Source organism: Physcomitrium patens, chromosome 5 (assembly GCF_059467195.1).
Source record: "Physcomitrium patens ecotype Gransden chromosome 5, ASM5946719v1, whole genome shotgun sequence".
Taxonomy (NCBI): Eukaryota; Viridiplantae; Streptophyta; class Bryopsida; order Funariales; family Funariaceae; genus Physcomitrium; species Physcomitrium patens.
In genome coordinates this window covers 2,905,004-2,921,893 of record NC_143414.1, presented here as the reverse complement: position 1 = coordinate 2,921,893, position 16,890 = coordinate 2,905,004, and the positions used below count along the sequence as shown (strand labels likewise).

At 41.5% G+C, this 16,890-nt stretch overlaps 4 protein-coding genes and 1 long non-coding RNA gene across 6 annotated transcripts; 4 read left to right on the top strand and 1 right to left on the bottom strand.

Annotated features, from left to right (window-relative positions):
• The first annotated feature begins 545 nt into the window (after window positions 1-545).
• LOC112282622 (uncharacterized) lies at window positions 546-3,964 on the top strand. Its single transcript, XM_024520487.3, has 2 exons — window positions 546-2,690; window positions 2,980-3,964. The coding sequence occupies exon 2, from the start codon at window positions 2,980-2,982 to the stop codon at window positions 3,361-3,363; it is 384 nt and encodes a 127-aa protein (XP_024376255.1). The 5' UTR covers window positions 546-2,690; the 3' UTR covers window positions 3,364-3,964.
• A 57-nt stretch (window positions 3,965-4,021) lies between these two features.
• Window positions 4,022-4,849, top strand: LOC149989228 (uncharacterized). The gene is made up of 3 exons (XR_016502841.1): window positions 4,022-4,160; window positions 4,306-4,379; window positions 4,581-4,849. It is a non-coding gene; the product is annotated as an uncharacterized LOC149989228 (long non-coding RNA).
• Window positions 4,850-8,559: 3,710 nt separating this feature from the next.
• Window positions 8,560-9,189, top strand: LOC112282541 (uncharacterized). Its single transcript, XM_024520236.3, has one exon. The coding sequence runs from the start codon at window positions 8,560-8,562 to the stop codon at window positions 9,187-9,189; it is 630 nt and encodes a 209-aa protein (XP_024376004.2).
• Window positions 9,190-10,648: 1,459 nt separating this feature from the next.
• Window positions 10,649-12,500, bottom strand: LOC112282542 (NADH dehydrogenase [ubiquinone] 1 alpha subcomplex subunit 13-B). Of its 2 annotated transcripts, none has more exons than XM_024520237.3 (3): window positions 12,017-12,500; window positions 11,737-11,808; window positions 10,649-11,001 (listed from the first exon to the last, which is right to left on the bottom strand). In XM_024520237.3, the coding sequence occupies exons 1-3, from the start codon at window positions 12,229-12,231 to the stop codon at window positions 10,860-10,862; spliced, it is 429 nt and encodes a 142-aa protein (XP_024376005.1). In that variant the 5' UTR covers window positions 12,232-12,500; the 3' UTR covers window positions 10,649-10,859. The 2 variants fall into 2 exon arrangements, with proteins under 2 accessions (XP_024376005.1, XP_090106370.1); XM_090250244.1 differs by lacking the exon at window positions 10,649-11,001 and adding an exon at window positions 11,189-11,576.
• Window positions 12,501-14,814: 2,314 nt separating this feature from the next.
• On the top strand, window positions 14,815-15,772 carry LOC112282976 (photosystem II 10 kDa polypeptide, chloroplastic). The gene is made up of 3 exons (XM_024521234.3): window positions 14,815-15,026; window positions 15,255-15,422; window positions 15,588-15,772. Exons 1-3 carry the CDS (start codon window positions 14,876-14,878, stop codon window positions 15,680-15,682), a joined length of 414 nt encoding a protein of 137 aa, XP_024377002.1. The 5' UTR covers window positions 14,815-14,875; the 3' UTR covers window positions 15,683-15,772.
• Window positions 15,773-16,890: the final 1,118 nt, after the last annotated feature.

Genomic DNA, 16,890 nt, shown 5'->3' with positions numbered 1-16,890 from the left:
AGAAAAGAAAAGTAAGAGAACGTGGGGAACAATCAGAGCGTGGAGACATGGAGGTTCTCAATGGGTTATCTACACCACAATTCTGATTGAAAAGGGCATCGATATTAGTCATGGGGAACGCCGATCCCTCACATTGGGAACAAACCGACGGGGCGTCGCCACATAAAGAGAGTGGTGAAGGGCACCTGTGTATTGGTTTTTCGTCACGTGGTCGGTCACGGGTCACCGCGGGAAGAGGTGAGCGCAGTCAGGGTCTCGGGCACAGATTCCGTCTAGGAACTTGCTCCATCTCGCAAGCATTATCTAGCCAACGGGGACTAGAGAATGCGCATTCCGGGCGGAACCGGCCCCGGACGGATCATTATCTGCAGGAGGGCGGGCCCCAGCAGAAGTGCCCCCATTTAGAGCGCGCGGGGGTATGGATGGATGTGTCCAGCGAGAGGCTGGGTGTCAGATACCCGGGAATGGGTCAGATTGGAACCGGGGGTCAATCGATGGTCCCCTCAAGGCTCAGTCCTTTGGTGCCCCCCCTTCGTCTTGTGTATGCGTTGGTGTTTGTTTGCGTTGGTCTTAGAGAGACGAGTCCTCTTCGTACTTCCTCCTCTTTTCTCCTCTTCTCTCTCCCTCCCTTCCACTCTTGCGCCGATTGCTGGTGCCAATAGCGGCCGCGAGCTCGAGTTGATAATCACAACGGATAGAGAAATCTCTTCCGAGTCTTAAGAGATATTTTTGAGCACTTTTGAATACAATCCCCGCCTGTAAGGGCGATTCAAGTGCGCAGATGTATGTATGAGTATTTTGTGGCGCAGTGGTGAGGTTTGTGAATGCTTACTAATAGGATTTGTCGATGCGTGGGATGGAATAGGATCTTACTGAGGATTTTTGGCGGCGTAGCGCGTTCCTCAGAAATTTTCCCGATTTTTTTTGGTTTTGGAAGGGAGAAGTGCCTTTTGGTAATGGTGTTTTGGTCGAGTGGTGTCGGTTTTTTTTTGTTTTTTTTGTTTTTTTTTTCTTCTTTTATTATTGCGGAGTGTTTCGTGCAGTTGGATAAGGGTTTGAGCGTGTATTTATTTCGAGGAGCTGAGATCCTGCGTGGATATGCGTCGCAGTGAGCGGTTTCGCCGTCTTATCTGTTGAACGAATCCGTTTTGTGTTGCAGGTGTTTTATTTATTGATTTATTTATTTTATTTTTATTTTTTCTTCTTGTCTTCGTGTTCGTGAGGTTTTTTCTTATTTATTTCTTTTCAAATTTTGTGTGGATCGTCATGTGAAGCTCGAGTTTATCGAATCAAAGGAGTGCTACACACAGGAGGGTTATATTGTTGCCATGGATTTTAGAGCTCAACATGTTGACTTGGATTCATTCTCAATAGCTCCTGCGTTGTGGCGTGCTTCATTCTGGATCTTTTTGGCGATGTCTGCCTCAAGGATTTTTTAGCCTTCTTAAGGCAATCTGTTTTTAGTCCCGGTTACTCATTATTCCTCTTGAGACCAATTTCCTATCCAGCAGTGTCCTAATTTTATTCGGAAGATTTTCGGTCTTCTTTGCTGTGCTGCTTATTCCTCCGTATTTCCACCTACATATTGGATTTCTTCGGATTTGTGTGAAATCTTTCAACAATTTCTTTGTGGAAGCCTAACTCCATTTGGTTGGAGGCATTTCTCAACGGCGGACACTATCTTCTCTCTTGCAACGTGGTGCTCTCTCCTATCCAATTTCATTCAGCGTTGCGATATTCCAGCCTTGCTAAGCACAGTCATGCCAACCTCGTATCTGCTGGATCGTTTGAGACAGCTGTAGTCAAAGTCTTTTGTGAGACGCTCTACACATTTCTTTTGCAGTCAATTTTGTATTTGGATGTCTTATTTTGTCGAGTTATTTCTCAAGTGCGTCCGTAACACGTCATTGTCTTGCCGTCTTTCATAGGCAAATATTATCGGTCTCTGCGGTTAAGCCGAATGAATATGCTAGGTCTAAATCGTAAAGAGACACCGCCTTGAGAGTTGACTTCTTTCCACATTCTGTTTCTATAGCGCTCTCTCATTCTACTTGTACTGGGCATTTTTAAAGGAGGTTTCAGCGTTCCAGAGTTTTCCTTTATTTTATTGCAGAGTGTCGTATTTCTTTAGGTCTCATATCGTGTCAATCCCATCGCCTCTACGCTACCATTGATATTTGGTCTTTCGAGAAATCGATTGACGATTGAACGTTCGAGTTCGTCATTGTCAACCGCTCGCAAGGTTTTCTCAGGAGATTATTCTCCAAATTTTGGACCTTCTCGCTACATTGGTCAATCTTATCTTCCAACGATTCCCTCTGTTTTCATTTAGGGATCCTTCGGTTAGCGGCGGGCTACCAGATTATTTTTGGGGACAACTAATTTAGTTTATCTTCTTTTGACCCATAATTTCTGGGTTTATGATATTGAAATCGAGTTTTTCTGTGTTTTAGAAAAAGTCTCATCGGAGAGGGTCTACTTTCTGGTATAGGTGGCCTATCCTGCAGTTTATTTTCATTACCCTGGTTTGGCCTCAGCTTCTGCTATCCCTGATTTATTTCCATTTCATTTCCGAGGTCGAATCCACTCTGCGTGCGTCTCAGCATTGTCCCAACCGGCCTATCCAGGTTTTGTTAAGCGTTTTCGATTTATTCTGAACGACAGAGCCATCATCCGCCAGTTCAATCCAGGTATGTAGCACGAGCGTTTCTTCAGTGCATGTGTTATGATGCTGTATTTTGAATAACATGGAATAGTTTGAGGAACAGTCTGTTCTCACTCATGAAATTTTATTTCGTGTCTTGGTAGTTAGCCTGATGTATTTCAAACCTGCTCTTTTGCATTTTGGAGGCGGACATGAAGTGACATAGATATGAGACGAACTTGCATTTATTGCGCTTGTCTAACTTCATGAATTGAGACAGCTGAAGCATTGATTCATTAGTACCTGACGATAAGTATCTCTACTTCTCAATGCAGATGGGCCGGGCAAAGATAGTTTACAAGAAGGTTACAAACGGTGGACCTGCTGAATCCAAGGAAATTGCTGCGAGTAGTGCGTCGAGTCCTGCTCCTGCTCCGAAAAAAAGAGGTCGGCCTCGGAAAATTCCAAAGGAAGAGGTTCTTGCTCCTGTTGTAGAGGAGTTAAAGGCTGAAGTGGTGAGCAACGACATATCCCAGTTGTCTGTGACGGACTCGGGAAAGAAACGTAGTCGCACAATGAATGGAGACGATTCCTCAGCCGATAAGGTTGATGAAATCAACAGGGACGAACCAATCAAGCCAGTGATTACCAGACGTCAGGGTAGCCGGAGGAAGAGCGAGCCTAGGCGGGCTGCAGGAGCGTTTATGGACAGCAACTGACGCAGAATTATGGCCACCAACATCCCAGTTTGTTTTCGCAGTTTTGTTTGTGGGAAGTATCCCAAATTCTTCTCCAGTTTTGTAGTGATGCCTCACTCGGTAGCCACCGTTCCGTGAGGCAAAGCAACTTCCAAACATAAACTCAGGCAAGATTGAACTTATTGCTTCTCATGGTAAAATTGAGTGAATTTATGTTACCTTTGGTTGTGATCTATCTTTCGGGCAGCCCTCGTGGGTGAAGTGACGGAGTGGATGGAGTTGAATCGCACAGACTTCACCAAGTCTCTGAGCTAACTCATAAAACGTATCTACGTGAATGATTTTTCTACATTCCTTTATCAGGCAAGGCTGCCACAAAAATTAACAGGCGAGCTATTATTGGAGTTAATTACAGAATATGTGTTTAGCGCTGCTGCTAGGACGTAGACGATAGTTTAGGTTTACTATGAGCCTTTGTTCAAGTAAATCCCAATGAACTGATTGGTAGAGGATCATGCCGTTGATACTGCATCTCCTGGATGCTATGTTAGTCTCTCATGGCTTTGACGAAATCAATACAGAGCTTGGGATTTTTAAATGCCTGGCATCTATATTCTTCTTATCTCGAGGCGCATATCTCAAAGATTTCTTTCATCATTACTCTCGTGTAAACTTAATAGTTTTCATCTTTGTTCTACTGCGTGTTACTGTGTAGCATAGTTACTGCTTGGATTGACAAACTCCGTATTGTGATAGGTGCAATTTAGTTTTGCATAATTCTCAAAGTTTTATGTTTTGGATTCAAGCCATCAATTTTGGTGAGTTTTGACAGGATTTGTTATACATTTAGTGTACATTGTTTCTTACATTACAATATCAGACTACATTGAGTACAGTCCTCGGACAGCTTTGTCTCGTAGTCATGTGGTTGGTGGTGTCTTTTCAATTTTGTGAGTTCTGCAGCTTTGCCGTCAATGCTTTTGGAAGGATCGAGGGGATTGGACTTGTTTGCAAAGCATCACAGAACAGTTATCCAGGTGATCTGCTTCGTCGTACTTCTCTGTGATTCCGTTATATAATTTCAAGACTCGATGATCCATTATGTTTTACAGTTTCTCTCCTTGTTCAGTTCCAGAGCGAAGTGTGATATATATTCTGATGTATTGTTGGGAACATCATAAGTTGATTTAACAGGGAACATTACGATTAGTAAGAAACATTTTCAAACTTGGGTGCAGATTTACCACTCGTAACCTAGAAACCAACAATACCTGAAGAGGGCATTGGCTTCTAGCATCTACTTCGATGCAGTTAAGCAGCCTTCCAGCTTTAGAAGAACGCCTCGGTGCCTGAGGATCAGTACCCTCAACCTCACGGAACACACCACTTTCCCATTCCTTGGTGTAATAATTTCGCACAATAGTTAGAGAAGTTAAACTGTCAAATTCCTTGGCATTGCCTCTGGATTCGTGGACGATAATTGAAGCTATATCTTATGGTGCAGCAAGTATGAGGCACCTTGACTTATTGCTCCGGTAATACTTATTTTCTCGGGAACGATTTGAAGCGAGAAGTCGAGACGCTCAGTCTTAGGATGTGCAGACATTGACATTGTAGAAGTTGTGTAACGCTTGAATGGTTCCGAGACGTTGGATAGCTTAGACCCACGTTTAGTCATTTTGAGTAAGTTCTCTGCTTTCAGGCTCATGCTTTTCTACACACCCTTTGATGTCTTTTCAATAATGCCCAACTCCACATGTAGTTTATCTCTGAATTGGCGATCGCATAGAATACCATTTAGTGAAGGTATAGGAAGTTGCTGGAAAGAGGTTGGGGAACAATCTGGGCACTCTTCTTCGCTCTATGGTCCATCACGTGGGCGGGTGTTATTTATTTATTTATTTTACAGTAAATCCGTTTCTTGTATAATGCACGAGACCAACCAGAGTTCGTTATACTCGAGCGTCACGTTCTGATGTCGGAATACCCACTCAGTTATAGCTTCCAGACCGATTCTGGTAATTCTAGCAATGATCCATGGAAGATTCCTTTCAACCTATGCACATTCAAATTGTGATGCAGTGTGACCTCACTCTCTCCCTCTTTTTCGACAGATGTGTACTTATAGTATAGTGAAGAGATTCAAATAGGAGAAGAAAGTGAAAAATAAATAAATAAATAAAAATAAAAGTCAACGTTGGTATCATTTCAAATAAACAATTGGTGTGGTTGGATGATGCTTCAGTCCGATTTTGAAGAAGTTTTGACCTCATAAATGTTATAAATACACCTTCTGACGTTGCTACAACAGAAGTATTAATAAGTATGCTTCTATAAGCTTCAAGTATGTTTCATTTACTTATCTGTTAAGCAAGCTATGTAGCATCTTTTAAAATATATTTTTAAAATTAAAAACGAATATTAAGAACTTTGGAGATACTTACTGAACAAATGCACAACAACAATAATAATAGCATGTATATATTTTAAAAATACCTAATTTTTATTTAATTTAGTAAAGAACTTGCACCACATTTCAGTTTATTGAAATTGTCACATAATTAACTCAACCAGCATCACTGATTATTAATGCTTTTAAAAAGCAGTAATACTGATTAGTTTAAGAATAAGATATTTGCAATGCTTTGGATGTAAGGTAATCAATTTGTTGATTTTATTGACCATGGCACTAGTGGCGTGTATTATGGCAAAGAAGTTAATTAATGCGTCATAGGTCCCTTGCTCTATCACAAATAACTCAACATGAGGTTTTTTGAAGTATGACATTTTGAACCAATATAATTTTGAAATCTTTCAAAACTTTTTATTTTTTTATTTTGGTTTTACTGTTTTGGTGTGTTCAAAAAATGGTTGTAAGTTCTTGCAATTCTTCAGGTGGAAATTGGTTTTTAATTCTTTAATTGTATTTTTGTAGAGTTAGTACATGTTTTGCCTCAATTATTTAAAAATATATTTTTATTTATTTTTAAATATTAAGAAAAATTCTTATTCTTTTTACAAAACAACATTTTGAATAAAAATTTAAAAAATCCCAAAAATGAAACATTTCTAAACACCTAAATTGAACAAGAAATGTGGATGTTTTTTTTTTTTTTTTTTTTTGTGATTATTTACTGATTTACTGGTTTTTTTTGGGCTCTAAAAGCTAATTGTACAATATATTATGAGAATAAATAAAACAAATATTATGGACAACTACTTTGTGTGTCTTAAACATTATTCTATTATGAGTCAAAAAAATTATTTTTATTTTTTATCTGCAAACAAGTAATTGAGAGATAATCTTATATATTATTCACCTCAAGGGGTTTTAAGGAATGTAGTTGACAAATTGATGAACATTATAAAAACCACAAGCTTGCAAATGTGGATCACTACAAGGATGATATATATATATATATATATATATATACACACACACATTTTTTAACACAACAATGGTTTACCCTGTACAAGGGTTCATTAAGCATAGTTGTATTGTGAAGTGCCAATCTCTTTAATGCCATTTTGCAATATGAGTATGTGAGTACAACATGCCATTCTTTGCAATTTAAAATTGTTCCAAACCTTGAAAGAGTGATTTACTTGCAACCCATTGCATTGAGTATTATGTCATGATTCTTGTATCACACTTGACCACATGTGCTAAATCATGCCAAAGCTAGATAGCACGGACAAGGTTTCCAGCAAGGGCACCCTCAATTTACTGCGCTACCGACACGTTACCGACATCCTGCCACTCTACCGACACCATCAACTTGTGGCAGCAAAATGCCGCCGAAACGAACAGGAATCATGAGAAGTATGACTACGGTGTGCTTGCGGACTTCGCACAAATGTATTTATCAAATTGAGATTGTATTGGGTGAGCTCTTGCGTACACTTCAGCGTGGAGACTGCATTCATTCCCTCGTACTCTTAATGTTTTACACAACGGGAGCCTCTTCCAGTTTCTGTCGTGAAGTTGTGGGAGCCTAGCAATGCATTGCAATTATTCAGATTTGAGTACATGGTGCAGAGTTAAGGTGGTACTCTATTCACGCTGCGTCTCCGGTTGGCAGTTCGTGCGATGCATCAGCATCATCGAGCAGGTCAGAGAACGAAGAACAGAACCGCTACGTCAGATGATTTGCGGTCACGTAAGAAAGGATTAAATGCAGCAATCGCACTGACGAACGAGTTAGGGTTAATCAGATTTGCAGTAGTTTTCTCACTCTTCCATCTCGTGAAGATAGGAGCATGGAGCGGTGTCGACCTAATCTGTCCATATTGTAAAGCGCTTTCTTTCGTGGCTGGGCGAGCAATGGCAATGAGAAGCCACTTTTGGATTTGCGTGCCCCATTTATTCGAATAACTAAGGACGCTCCCTGCTGTGGACTTTAGTGCAACCCACAAGGCCATGACTCGGCAGGACTCAAAAGACCTTGTACCTCCGCTTCGACAGTTAGGTTGCCCATCAGTCTTGATCTTCCATTGGCCCTACAAATCTCAAACCAAATCAGCCAACACGGAACCTTTCAGAAAGGACTCAACAGCATCTGTTTGTGTTGTTTCTCCCCTTGGCTTCTGAACACATGCCTATCCGTCATCGTTGACATTTTCGCTACCGGCAATTACTGATTCTCTGGAGGCGTCAATTCCTGTGTGCTTGAAAACCCAGGAGGTTAATATTCGTATACAGAAAATACACACCAACAAGACCTCGAAACCCCTAAAAATACTGCTACCGTAGTGGACACCGGATTGTATGTCCATTAGACCCAGTATTTACTGAAGGGTTTCCGAGTGATAAAAGAACACTGTTCTACAAGGGAAGACCAACCGAAAGGCGAATTGTAATCGCCTTCCTGCAAAATGGAACCCTCGGGAAGGTTAGTTGTAACCCCCCCCCCCCCAAGAGAAAAAAGCTCAACACGTTCATTTGAATGACCTAAAACAGAGGACGTGGGCCCAGGCGCAGCGAATGCCACAAACTCCCTCCGACGACCACCACCAGCGCCCCCCATTTCTTGCTCCACAATACGAAACCAGGCGCGGCTTGAAGAGCCTTCTAGAATTTCCGCCACCTCATACTTTTTGTTGCAAGACATTGAAAACAGATCGACAGTCGGACACATTTTCTGTGTCTCTGCCGTTGAAGTGGGCGTAGAGAAAAGTTTGTTTCGGTGGGTAGGGGGGTTGTGTTGAGAGCGGATGATGGCGAGTGTGGAGGAGCAGGCGATGGCGGGGACGAAGGAGGAGAAGGACTTGAAGAAGAACTCGTCGTATAGGTACTGGGTGAGGGGGAATCTGACGGGCGCGGCGCCGAAGCCTGTACCCCAGAGGCTGACGTCCGAAGAGGTGGCGGGGAATGGGAATGTGAAGTCGACGACGGTGGGATCCATGTGGAATCATGCGGGGACGTGGGAGGAGAAGGTGTTGAGCTCCTGGGCGGGGAGCCGGGTGAAGGAGCTGCTGCTCACGGTGGAGCCCGTGGAGTTCGAGGAGGGCACGGCCAAGGTCGCGGAGGTGACAAGCTGTAGCGGCGATGCGTCGCTGGTCACAGTGCGGCAGAGGAAGCGGATAGGTTACACGTTCGAGATTGAGATGAAGTATGCGATCAACATGAAGCCCGGGGCTCAGAAGAAGGCTGTTGAAGGCAAGATGAAGGTGCCTGAGGCTTGCTATGGCGAGCTCGACGATCTGGAGTTACAAGTCACCATTAGTCCTTCCGATGTCACGGATTCGGCGCAGAGGAAGAGGGTCACGCAAACGATGACGAAATTGTTCTTGCCCAAGATACGGCGCAAGCTCGAGGAGTTTGAGGCGGAGTTGAAGGAGAGGTGATGCGTGCGGGGGTTTAGCGGCCAGCAGAGTAAGCGCTACTCTGCGGAGGCCATTCATTCTTTCGTCCTTCCCCTCTTTCTTCATCAAAACATCCGCCTACAGACCTTGCTCTTGATTCCTTCAACAACTTCTATCGAGAAAGTGAATGATGTTGCACAATATGGGTGTCGCCGCTGCGAATCTCCTCGTGGTCGCAGAGCATGCCGTCCGACAAAGAATCGTTACCCATGATCTGCCTGAAAAGTCTTCGGTGTTAGCTCAGTAGCTTGCATTCCTTAATTTTTTGTGTTGGTCTGCCATGCTGTGGCTGATCTCGACCAGGTCACACTGCCTTATTCTCGAGGAGAACAGTAGTTTTGCGGAAGAGAGTGGCTTCCTGAAGCTTATAGGATTATAATCCAGAGGCAGAAATTTATTATGGTTGGTTTGTATCTCCGACCAGGGCAGGAAACACCATAGTTACTTAGGCTTTAAGAGAACTGCAAGAAAACCACATGGAAAAACGATGATGGTAATGTTACATAATTGCTTCAATTTTAAGTACTCATCTTATGTTGCTTAGGAACCATCTTGCTTTCCCACTGACTTCAGCTCTAGATTTATCAGATCATGGTCTTGTTGATGCCGTTTGCTTTGCACACTCAATTGCAGTAATCCACAGATGGGTCAGTCTAAAAGAACATTTTCCTTAGGGCTCAACATTTGACGTTCAGCCTGTAAGCCGTCTTTTCTGTCCGTGTTGCAGTTCGATAATTAGCATCTGGTCATTTTACAAGAGCACTGAGACTAATTGAATTCTGGGCATCAAAGCTTCTGGTCACATATCCTTCGTATTGTTTATCAATCATAGGCAAGGTGGTTTTTCTCACTTCCCATTGGGTCCCCTTCCATTCGGGTCTTGTAAGAAGACCTAAGTTGCTGGCTTTCCTGCGAAATATTCCTCCGGCATTTTGCGTTTCAGCATCGTGATTCGGTGAGGACATTTGACGTTGAAACGTAGCACCTATCAATGACTGGCCTAAGAAGAAATCCATGCAATGGAAACATATTCATGAAATACTCTTTGGAAAAAGTCGCCTCGTGCATGGGAAAATAAACTCGCATTATCCTGTCGACACCATATGAAAGAAAAAGGAGAATGACTAATACCGTCAATGCAACACAAATGCCCCAAATTCACCCGTCCATACTCCTTCATCTCCACCATTTGGTAAGTGAAGTACTTTTTCTGTTAAAACTACGATCGGAAGTATCCAAATTATTGGACGGATGAACACACTGATTCTGTAGAACTTGGATAAGTCATTCTACGTCAGACTAAATCCATTACCGCACCAGATACTTGCACACGCTTCTTCCTTCATAAGTCAACTACTGGAAAATAATGTGTATGCTATCTGTGAAACACGAAAAAACGCTCCAAATGAGATAGCTGCTCAGTGTTCTCAAACACAGGGAATAATTTGAAACACCACCTTAGTAATGGTATTAGCAATGAAAAACGCCCTTCCAATATGCAAGAGGTTGACATCGACCTGAAATTTGTTTGCTTGCATCGATGTGCAAAACAAATTATCTGCTATGGTATCCCTATAGAAGTAAGGAAACTCGAAAACAGCCACTTATTCAGATCAAAATGGGCTGAGAAGCAAAACAAACTGCCGACTCGCTTATGAATCCATGCCAAGTTTACCAGAAGATGGGGGCATCCATCTCCCAGAATTGTATACATTCTCTCCGACCTTCCAGCCAGGCACGTTTGCCATCACCTTGGCTTCCTCTTCCAAAAGCTTGTTCTTCTCTCTAACAAACCTGCATTACAACAAACATATTTAAGAAATGAGGAAGGTCGAAACCGGCAGTCAAAAATTTGACTCAGGGACGCGAAGATCATCAATGGAGAATCAATTTTGACAAAAAAGAAAAAGAAAAAAGAACGGATGCTAAAACAGCAAACAAAAAACCCCAAAAAAAAGACAGCATCACGACAGAGTGTACATTGACTAGATCAACCAACTCTTGTTATTGCATGGTAACGTAAGCATAATTCAAAACAGGAAGTGGATATGTATCTTGATATTCATGCAGCAATCGCCACTACTGTGCCCATGGTGAAACGGTAAAGCGTATACTGAAATATGATTGCTGATAATACTAACTCCTGATTATTAACCTGCATCTAGTGCTGTTCAAGTGTGGGCATACTATGTGATCTACTCGAAGAAAGCTGAAGATATCCATACTTGTACAACCTCTTGCTTCAACGTATGGTGCAAAACGAGGCGTTGACGATGAGAGAATACTTTGTTCCAGGATGCTACCTAATGTGAGGTCAATTTAGGGTTGACGCCGTAAAACATTTAAATCGGAACTATTTGACACGACACCTGCATTCGATGCATTTACGGAGACGATTAAATTGCAGCTAAGGATGCAGTATCAGTAATCCAAGATGAATTTTAATCGTCACCGTAATGCTCAATACTATCCAACCACTTCAGCGGGATCCTGAAATCAAAGTTGAGAGGCAGAATGTAGGAATCAAACCTTGCATCTTCCTCAGCCTGGATGAGAGGTAATATAGCTTGTCTTGCAGCAATCTTCTCAGCTTTCAAGCCCCTACAATATGAGATAAATAAATTAAAATTAAAATTAAAAATCAAAAACGAAACTAAGGGCGAGTGTACGCAGTTTGATGTTTCTAACGGAAACAACAATATAAGACCGATTAGATTCGTTGTAAAACTATCTTTATGCTCAAGGAGCGCACAATCGCATGCACACGAGCAACCCTGATCACGACATAGAAGACCTAAAAAATGCGTACCTACGGTAAATGTTGCCTTGGCCGACTTGGTACATTCCCCAACCGATGATAGCAGAGGACACCAGAAGCACCGTAACTCCGCTGGGACCCGTATTGGCAATCCTCCTTGCGTACCGAACAGCAGGGAAACCACCAGGTGGAGGTCCATCCTGCAACACGGGCATCTCCTTCACGCTGGTCATGCCCTTCTGGCCTCTAAGGACGGATTCCGTCATTTTGACCTAATTTTTTCTCGACGACACTAACACAACCAAAAGAAAAAACAGAAACGAATACAGAAGAACAAGGCCACCACACCGCAAAAACTCTCTCGTGAAAATGGCGAATTTTTGTACACTTCCAACAAAGCCAATCCAACACTAACATAAGCCTGCAAAATGACAAGAGATACAAAACTAGTTTGCGCCCGATCTACGCCCGAACGCAGCAGCGCAGGGACCTCGATCCCACGCGAGGAGGTGAACTGCGAAATGGCGAGGGTTACTAAGTCGAAGGGGGTCTGCAAGCTCGCTGAGAAGCCAACTCTAGAATTCAGCTCGGTGGAGGAGACCCGTTCCGCATGGAAACGTGCCTGCCCTCCCAACCATATTCTTCACCGGAATATGCCTGAAGCCATCCCTACTTTGAGTCATGCGAGCTTAGAATGAATCCTCTGCGTTCTGTAGCTGTGAACAGTTATGGGTCACTAGCATGTGGAAGAATAAAATCTAACAGAAATATTAAAATAAATAAATAAAATAAAAGTGCAATCTCGTCAACTGCTTTCTGTGTTTGAGAGTAATCTTGACTGATTGTGCATATGAACTGTGTCTCAAAATTAATTGGAAAACAAGTAATTGAAAGCAGTTAAAATAATTTGGAATATTTCCACTCAAACATTTGGTAGTGAATTGCATGAGTGACATTAAAATGACATGAACTGTACTATTATTTGTAAACGATGCCATGAACTATCTATTTGTGAATATAATGACTTACAATCATGCCATTAGTACATAAATTTTATCAATAAGTAAAATAGTTTCTTGCAACTTAGATGGAATAGTGATATTTTAAAATTAAACTTAGATGGAATATCACATTATTTAATATATATATATATAGTAAAATTCCATTTTAAAAATATGCGTAATTTTTTTATAAACCAAATATTGAATTTATTTTTAAAAAAAATCAATGTTTTTGATTTGCATATCATAATGTTTTAAAAATATGTATATATAAAAAATAATAGATTTAGATTACTTGCTTAATGTACAATAATTTTAATTAAATTACTAGATTATGTATATATAAAAAATAAATAGATTCAAAACTATCCTTTTCATATTTAAAAAATTTTATAATATATATATATATATATATATAACTTTACTTTAATGTTATTTTATTTATGGTTAGAGTTTGTGTAAAATACTAATATTTAATTATAGATCAATCTTTATTTCATTTGGTGTTGTGTAAATTCTAGGATCAAATCTTATATAGTAGTTAATTCAATCAAGTATTTTTGTCTAATCTTAGTGTTTTATGTGTAAAAATCACTCATGGAGACTTATGCAAGTATTGTTTAGAAATACTTCAAATTATAATATTTTTCAATCATTTTAAACTATATATATATATATATATATATATATATATAATTGTCACAGAGTTTATCCTGTTAGCTAAAATAATCATAAGAGTTCCATAAAAGACACCTTTTGAAACTAAAGAATAAAGTATATAATAACAAAAAGCTCTTTCAATATTTTACTCTAAGTATGTTGTTCAAAAACTTGTAGATCTCTCTGTTAACACTGTTTACATTAAACGTTTTTGGTTACAAGGGTGCTGTAATCTAAAATCCATAATCAATACATCTTTGTAGGGTTATCATTTGCTCAACTTTAAGAGGGAATTCATCTATTCATTCATGTATTTTAGAATATTTTAAGCAAGAAATGACACAAACAAATGAAAAAAAAAGGACATTAAAACACTAAGTGCTAATTATAACGAAATCCAAGAGTGTAATGGATTGGGAATGATGGAATTAGATTACTTGCTTAATGTACAATAATTTTAATTAAAAATCATTCCATACCTGCATGAAAACTCTCAACTCATTTTCTAAAACAGAAGACTCCTTACAGTATTCGTAAATTTATAATTAAATAAAAGTACACACACACACACACATATATATGTATATATATTTGAGTTTCTATTATACCCTTTGGATTAGAACTGAAGCTGTTAAGAATCTCCCCCAAAGCTCGAAAGGGAACATGAGGAACTTAGGGAACTTGAGCTTGAGGATATGGATCATAGGAAGACGGTGTAAAGAAGCAGAGATCCACGGTTTAGGGTCCTCAAGGATCTATGACCAAGAAACGGGGCATTGGTAGTGGGCTCATGACCGAGCCCAAGACCGAGGAGAAAGGGAGAAAGGGAGGGAGAGCGGAGTAGGAGGTCGAAAATCAGCCAGCCCCCCCCCCCCCTCTCCAATGTGGATAGGTGATCTCCCGTGGCCACTCAACCCCCACCCCCCACCCCCAACCCCCACGCCCTATCTGCACCCCCCCTCCCCCTGTGCTCTTCCCCACCGCTCCAAAACACGCCCGGCCACGCGGCCACGCAAGGGGTCATCGCGTCTAATCTGGACGGTCAGATGCGACCAGGATCAGAACCGGTCCAATACCCGTGCAGGACTGCAGCACGGGCGCAGAACCCGAGCTCGGGTGCCTGCCCGAGTCGGCTCCTGGAACCATAGAAAGCAGGAGCAATGCAGAAGGACTCCGTGCCGTTGTGTCTTGACGAAGTGCAAGACAAGTGGGGGAGTGAGGGAGTGATTGTGCAAGTAATTCTGCAGCAATGGCCGCCACTACCGCTCTCGCTTCTGTGTCTGCGTTCTCCGGCGCTTCCGTGCTGGGCTTGCCAACCTTGTCGACGACGACGCCAAGGACCGCTCGTCCCCTTACCGTGACTGCCAACGTTAAGAAGATCAAGGTGAAGGAGCCATTGGGTAAGTGACTGAAATGCTTGAGAGCAGCTTTCGGATGTTGCTAGGATAGTGGAAAGCAGGTTCATGAAGTGGGTTTTCGATTAGTGGCCATGGCCCTGTTGTTTCTGAAGAAGTATGTGTGTGTGTTTGTTGCTGTTAGTCTTCAGGTTGTAATGTCTTGAATCTGCACGGGTTGTTGTTGTTATGTGAGGTTGTGGAATTGAGTCCCTTCATTTCCTTGTGCTGCAGGTCCATCAGGTGACTTTAAGAACAAGAAGGGTGTCGATGCTGGTGGCCGAGTTCTCAAGGGCAAGGGTGTGTACCAGTTCGTCGACAAGTACGGTGCTAATGTTGACGGGTACAGCCCAATTTATGCTAAGGATGAGTGGAGCAAGGGAGGGGACAGCTACGCCGGAGGTGAGCAACTCATCGATTAAAGCGTTTGAAATTATTTCCAATCTTCATATAATGTTGTTGCTGTTGTACCACTGAACTGGCATTGAAATTCGTGCACAAATCCTCATCTTTTCCTGCGGTTGCGTAGCGTGCTGTACTTGACTCTATTGAGTATTTGATATGCAGGAACGCCTGCCCTCGCCATCTGGGCTCTTCTTTTGGGTGGACTTCTCCTCACTGGAGCTCTTCTAGTGTACAACACATCTGCCTTGAGCGGTTAAGATTTAGTTATATTATTTTTACACTAATATCGAATTTGTTGACCTTAGTCGAAAAGGAATAAGCGCAAGTTTGACCTGGTTTTTTTATTCTATTGGTCTGATCTTATGTGCATCCCAAGCTTGATGGAATTTTGCTGGTCGTAAAAACCACGGCTAAGTGTATCACATGTTTCTACCCAATTCATCTATAACTAGTACTGGTGATCAGTGGCATAGTCAGTACCATCAGGATCCTGATCGATTTTTCTCTTCGTGCTTATTTCTTAACTAACAGTGGAACAATGTCTTTGACTCTTAATGCTGCTGACTGTATATTCCAGTGCTCCATTTGATGAGAGATCAGTATGTGTAATCGTGACAGTCGCAAGGGTTATCCCGACTAAATCCACTCATAATTGTTTGCAAATATATCCATACACTCACTTAAACAGGAAGGCGACATCATTGTATGTGCATCGTAAATGAAAGTGGACGCAATTTACATGTATGGTCAGAATGTAAATGTTGAAACAAATGCTAAAACAGAAAATGTAGTCCTTTATTTCACTCATTCCTCGCCAAATAACAGGCAACTCAATTTTCTCTAAGTATAAATCGTGCGGCCCATTCAAGTAGCACATTCTTCGTACTCCTCTCAACCGTAAACTAAAATCAATAGATTTTATTCCACATGCGATCAAACATCTCAAAATTTATCTTCGCCACAAATGCTGCAAAAAAGACATAAAAGAAAAAAGATCCTTCTGACCATCCATACAACCAGCTGTTCCACAAAAACCTGCGAAAATACCTGCACTTGGAAAAGAATCGTATCTTGATTATCAATCGCAACAGACAAATGCATGGGAAGGACAGGGTATGAGAAAATCCTGTCTACACCACATCATCTATCAGTCGAATCCGAGGATAGTTTTGCAAAGTGCAATAAAAGATGGGAAGTATGAGCATATGACACACTAGCAACATATTGCAGACTACTTCTCAATGCCCCAATTCCAGGAATAACCCCCGTTAAATATCTGCACGAAATGTCAACATTGAAGAGCAATGTTGCGAACATCTCATTCAGTCACTTCAACGACCACTTCATGTGCCGAAAACCAACGCTCTCCGCAGCATCGTGAGACAGAGGGTTTTAGGTGATAAATTTTACTCTACTCTTCCAACTGTTTTGCGACGTTGCTATTCGAGGATTCCGTGGCGTACAT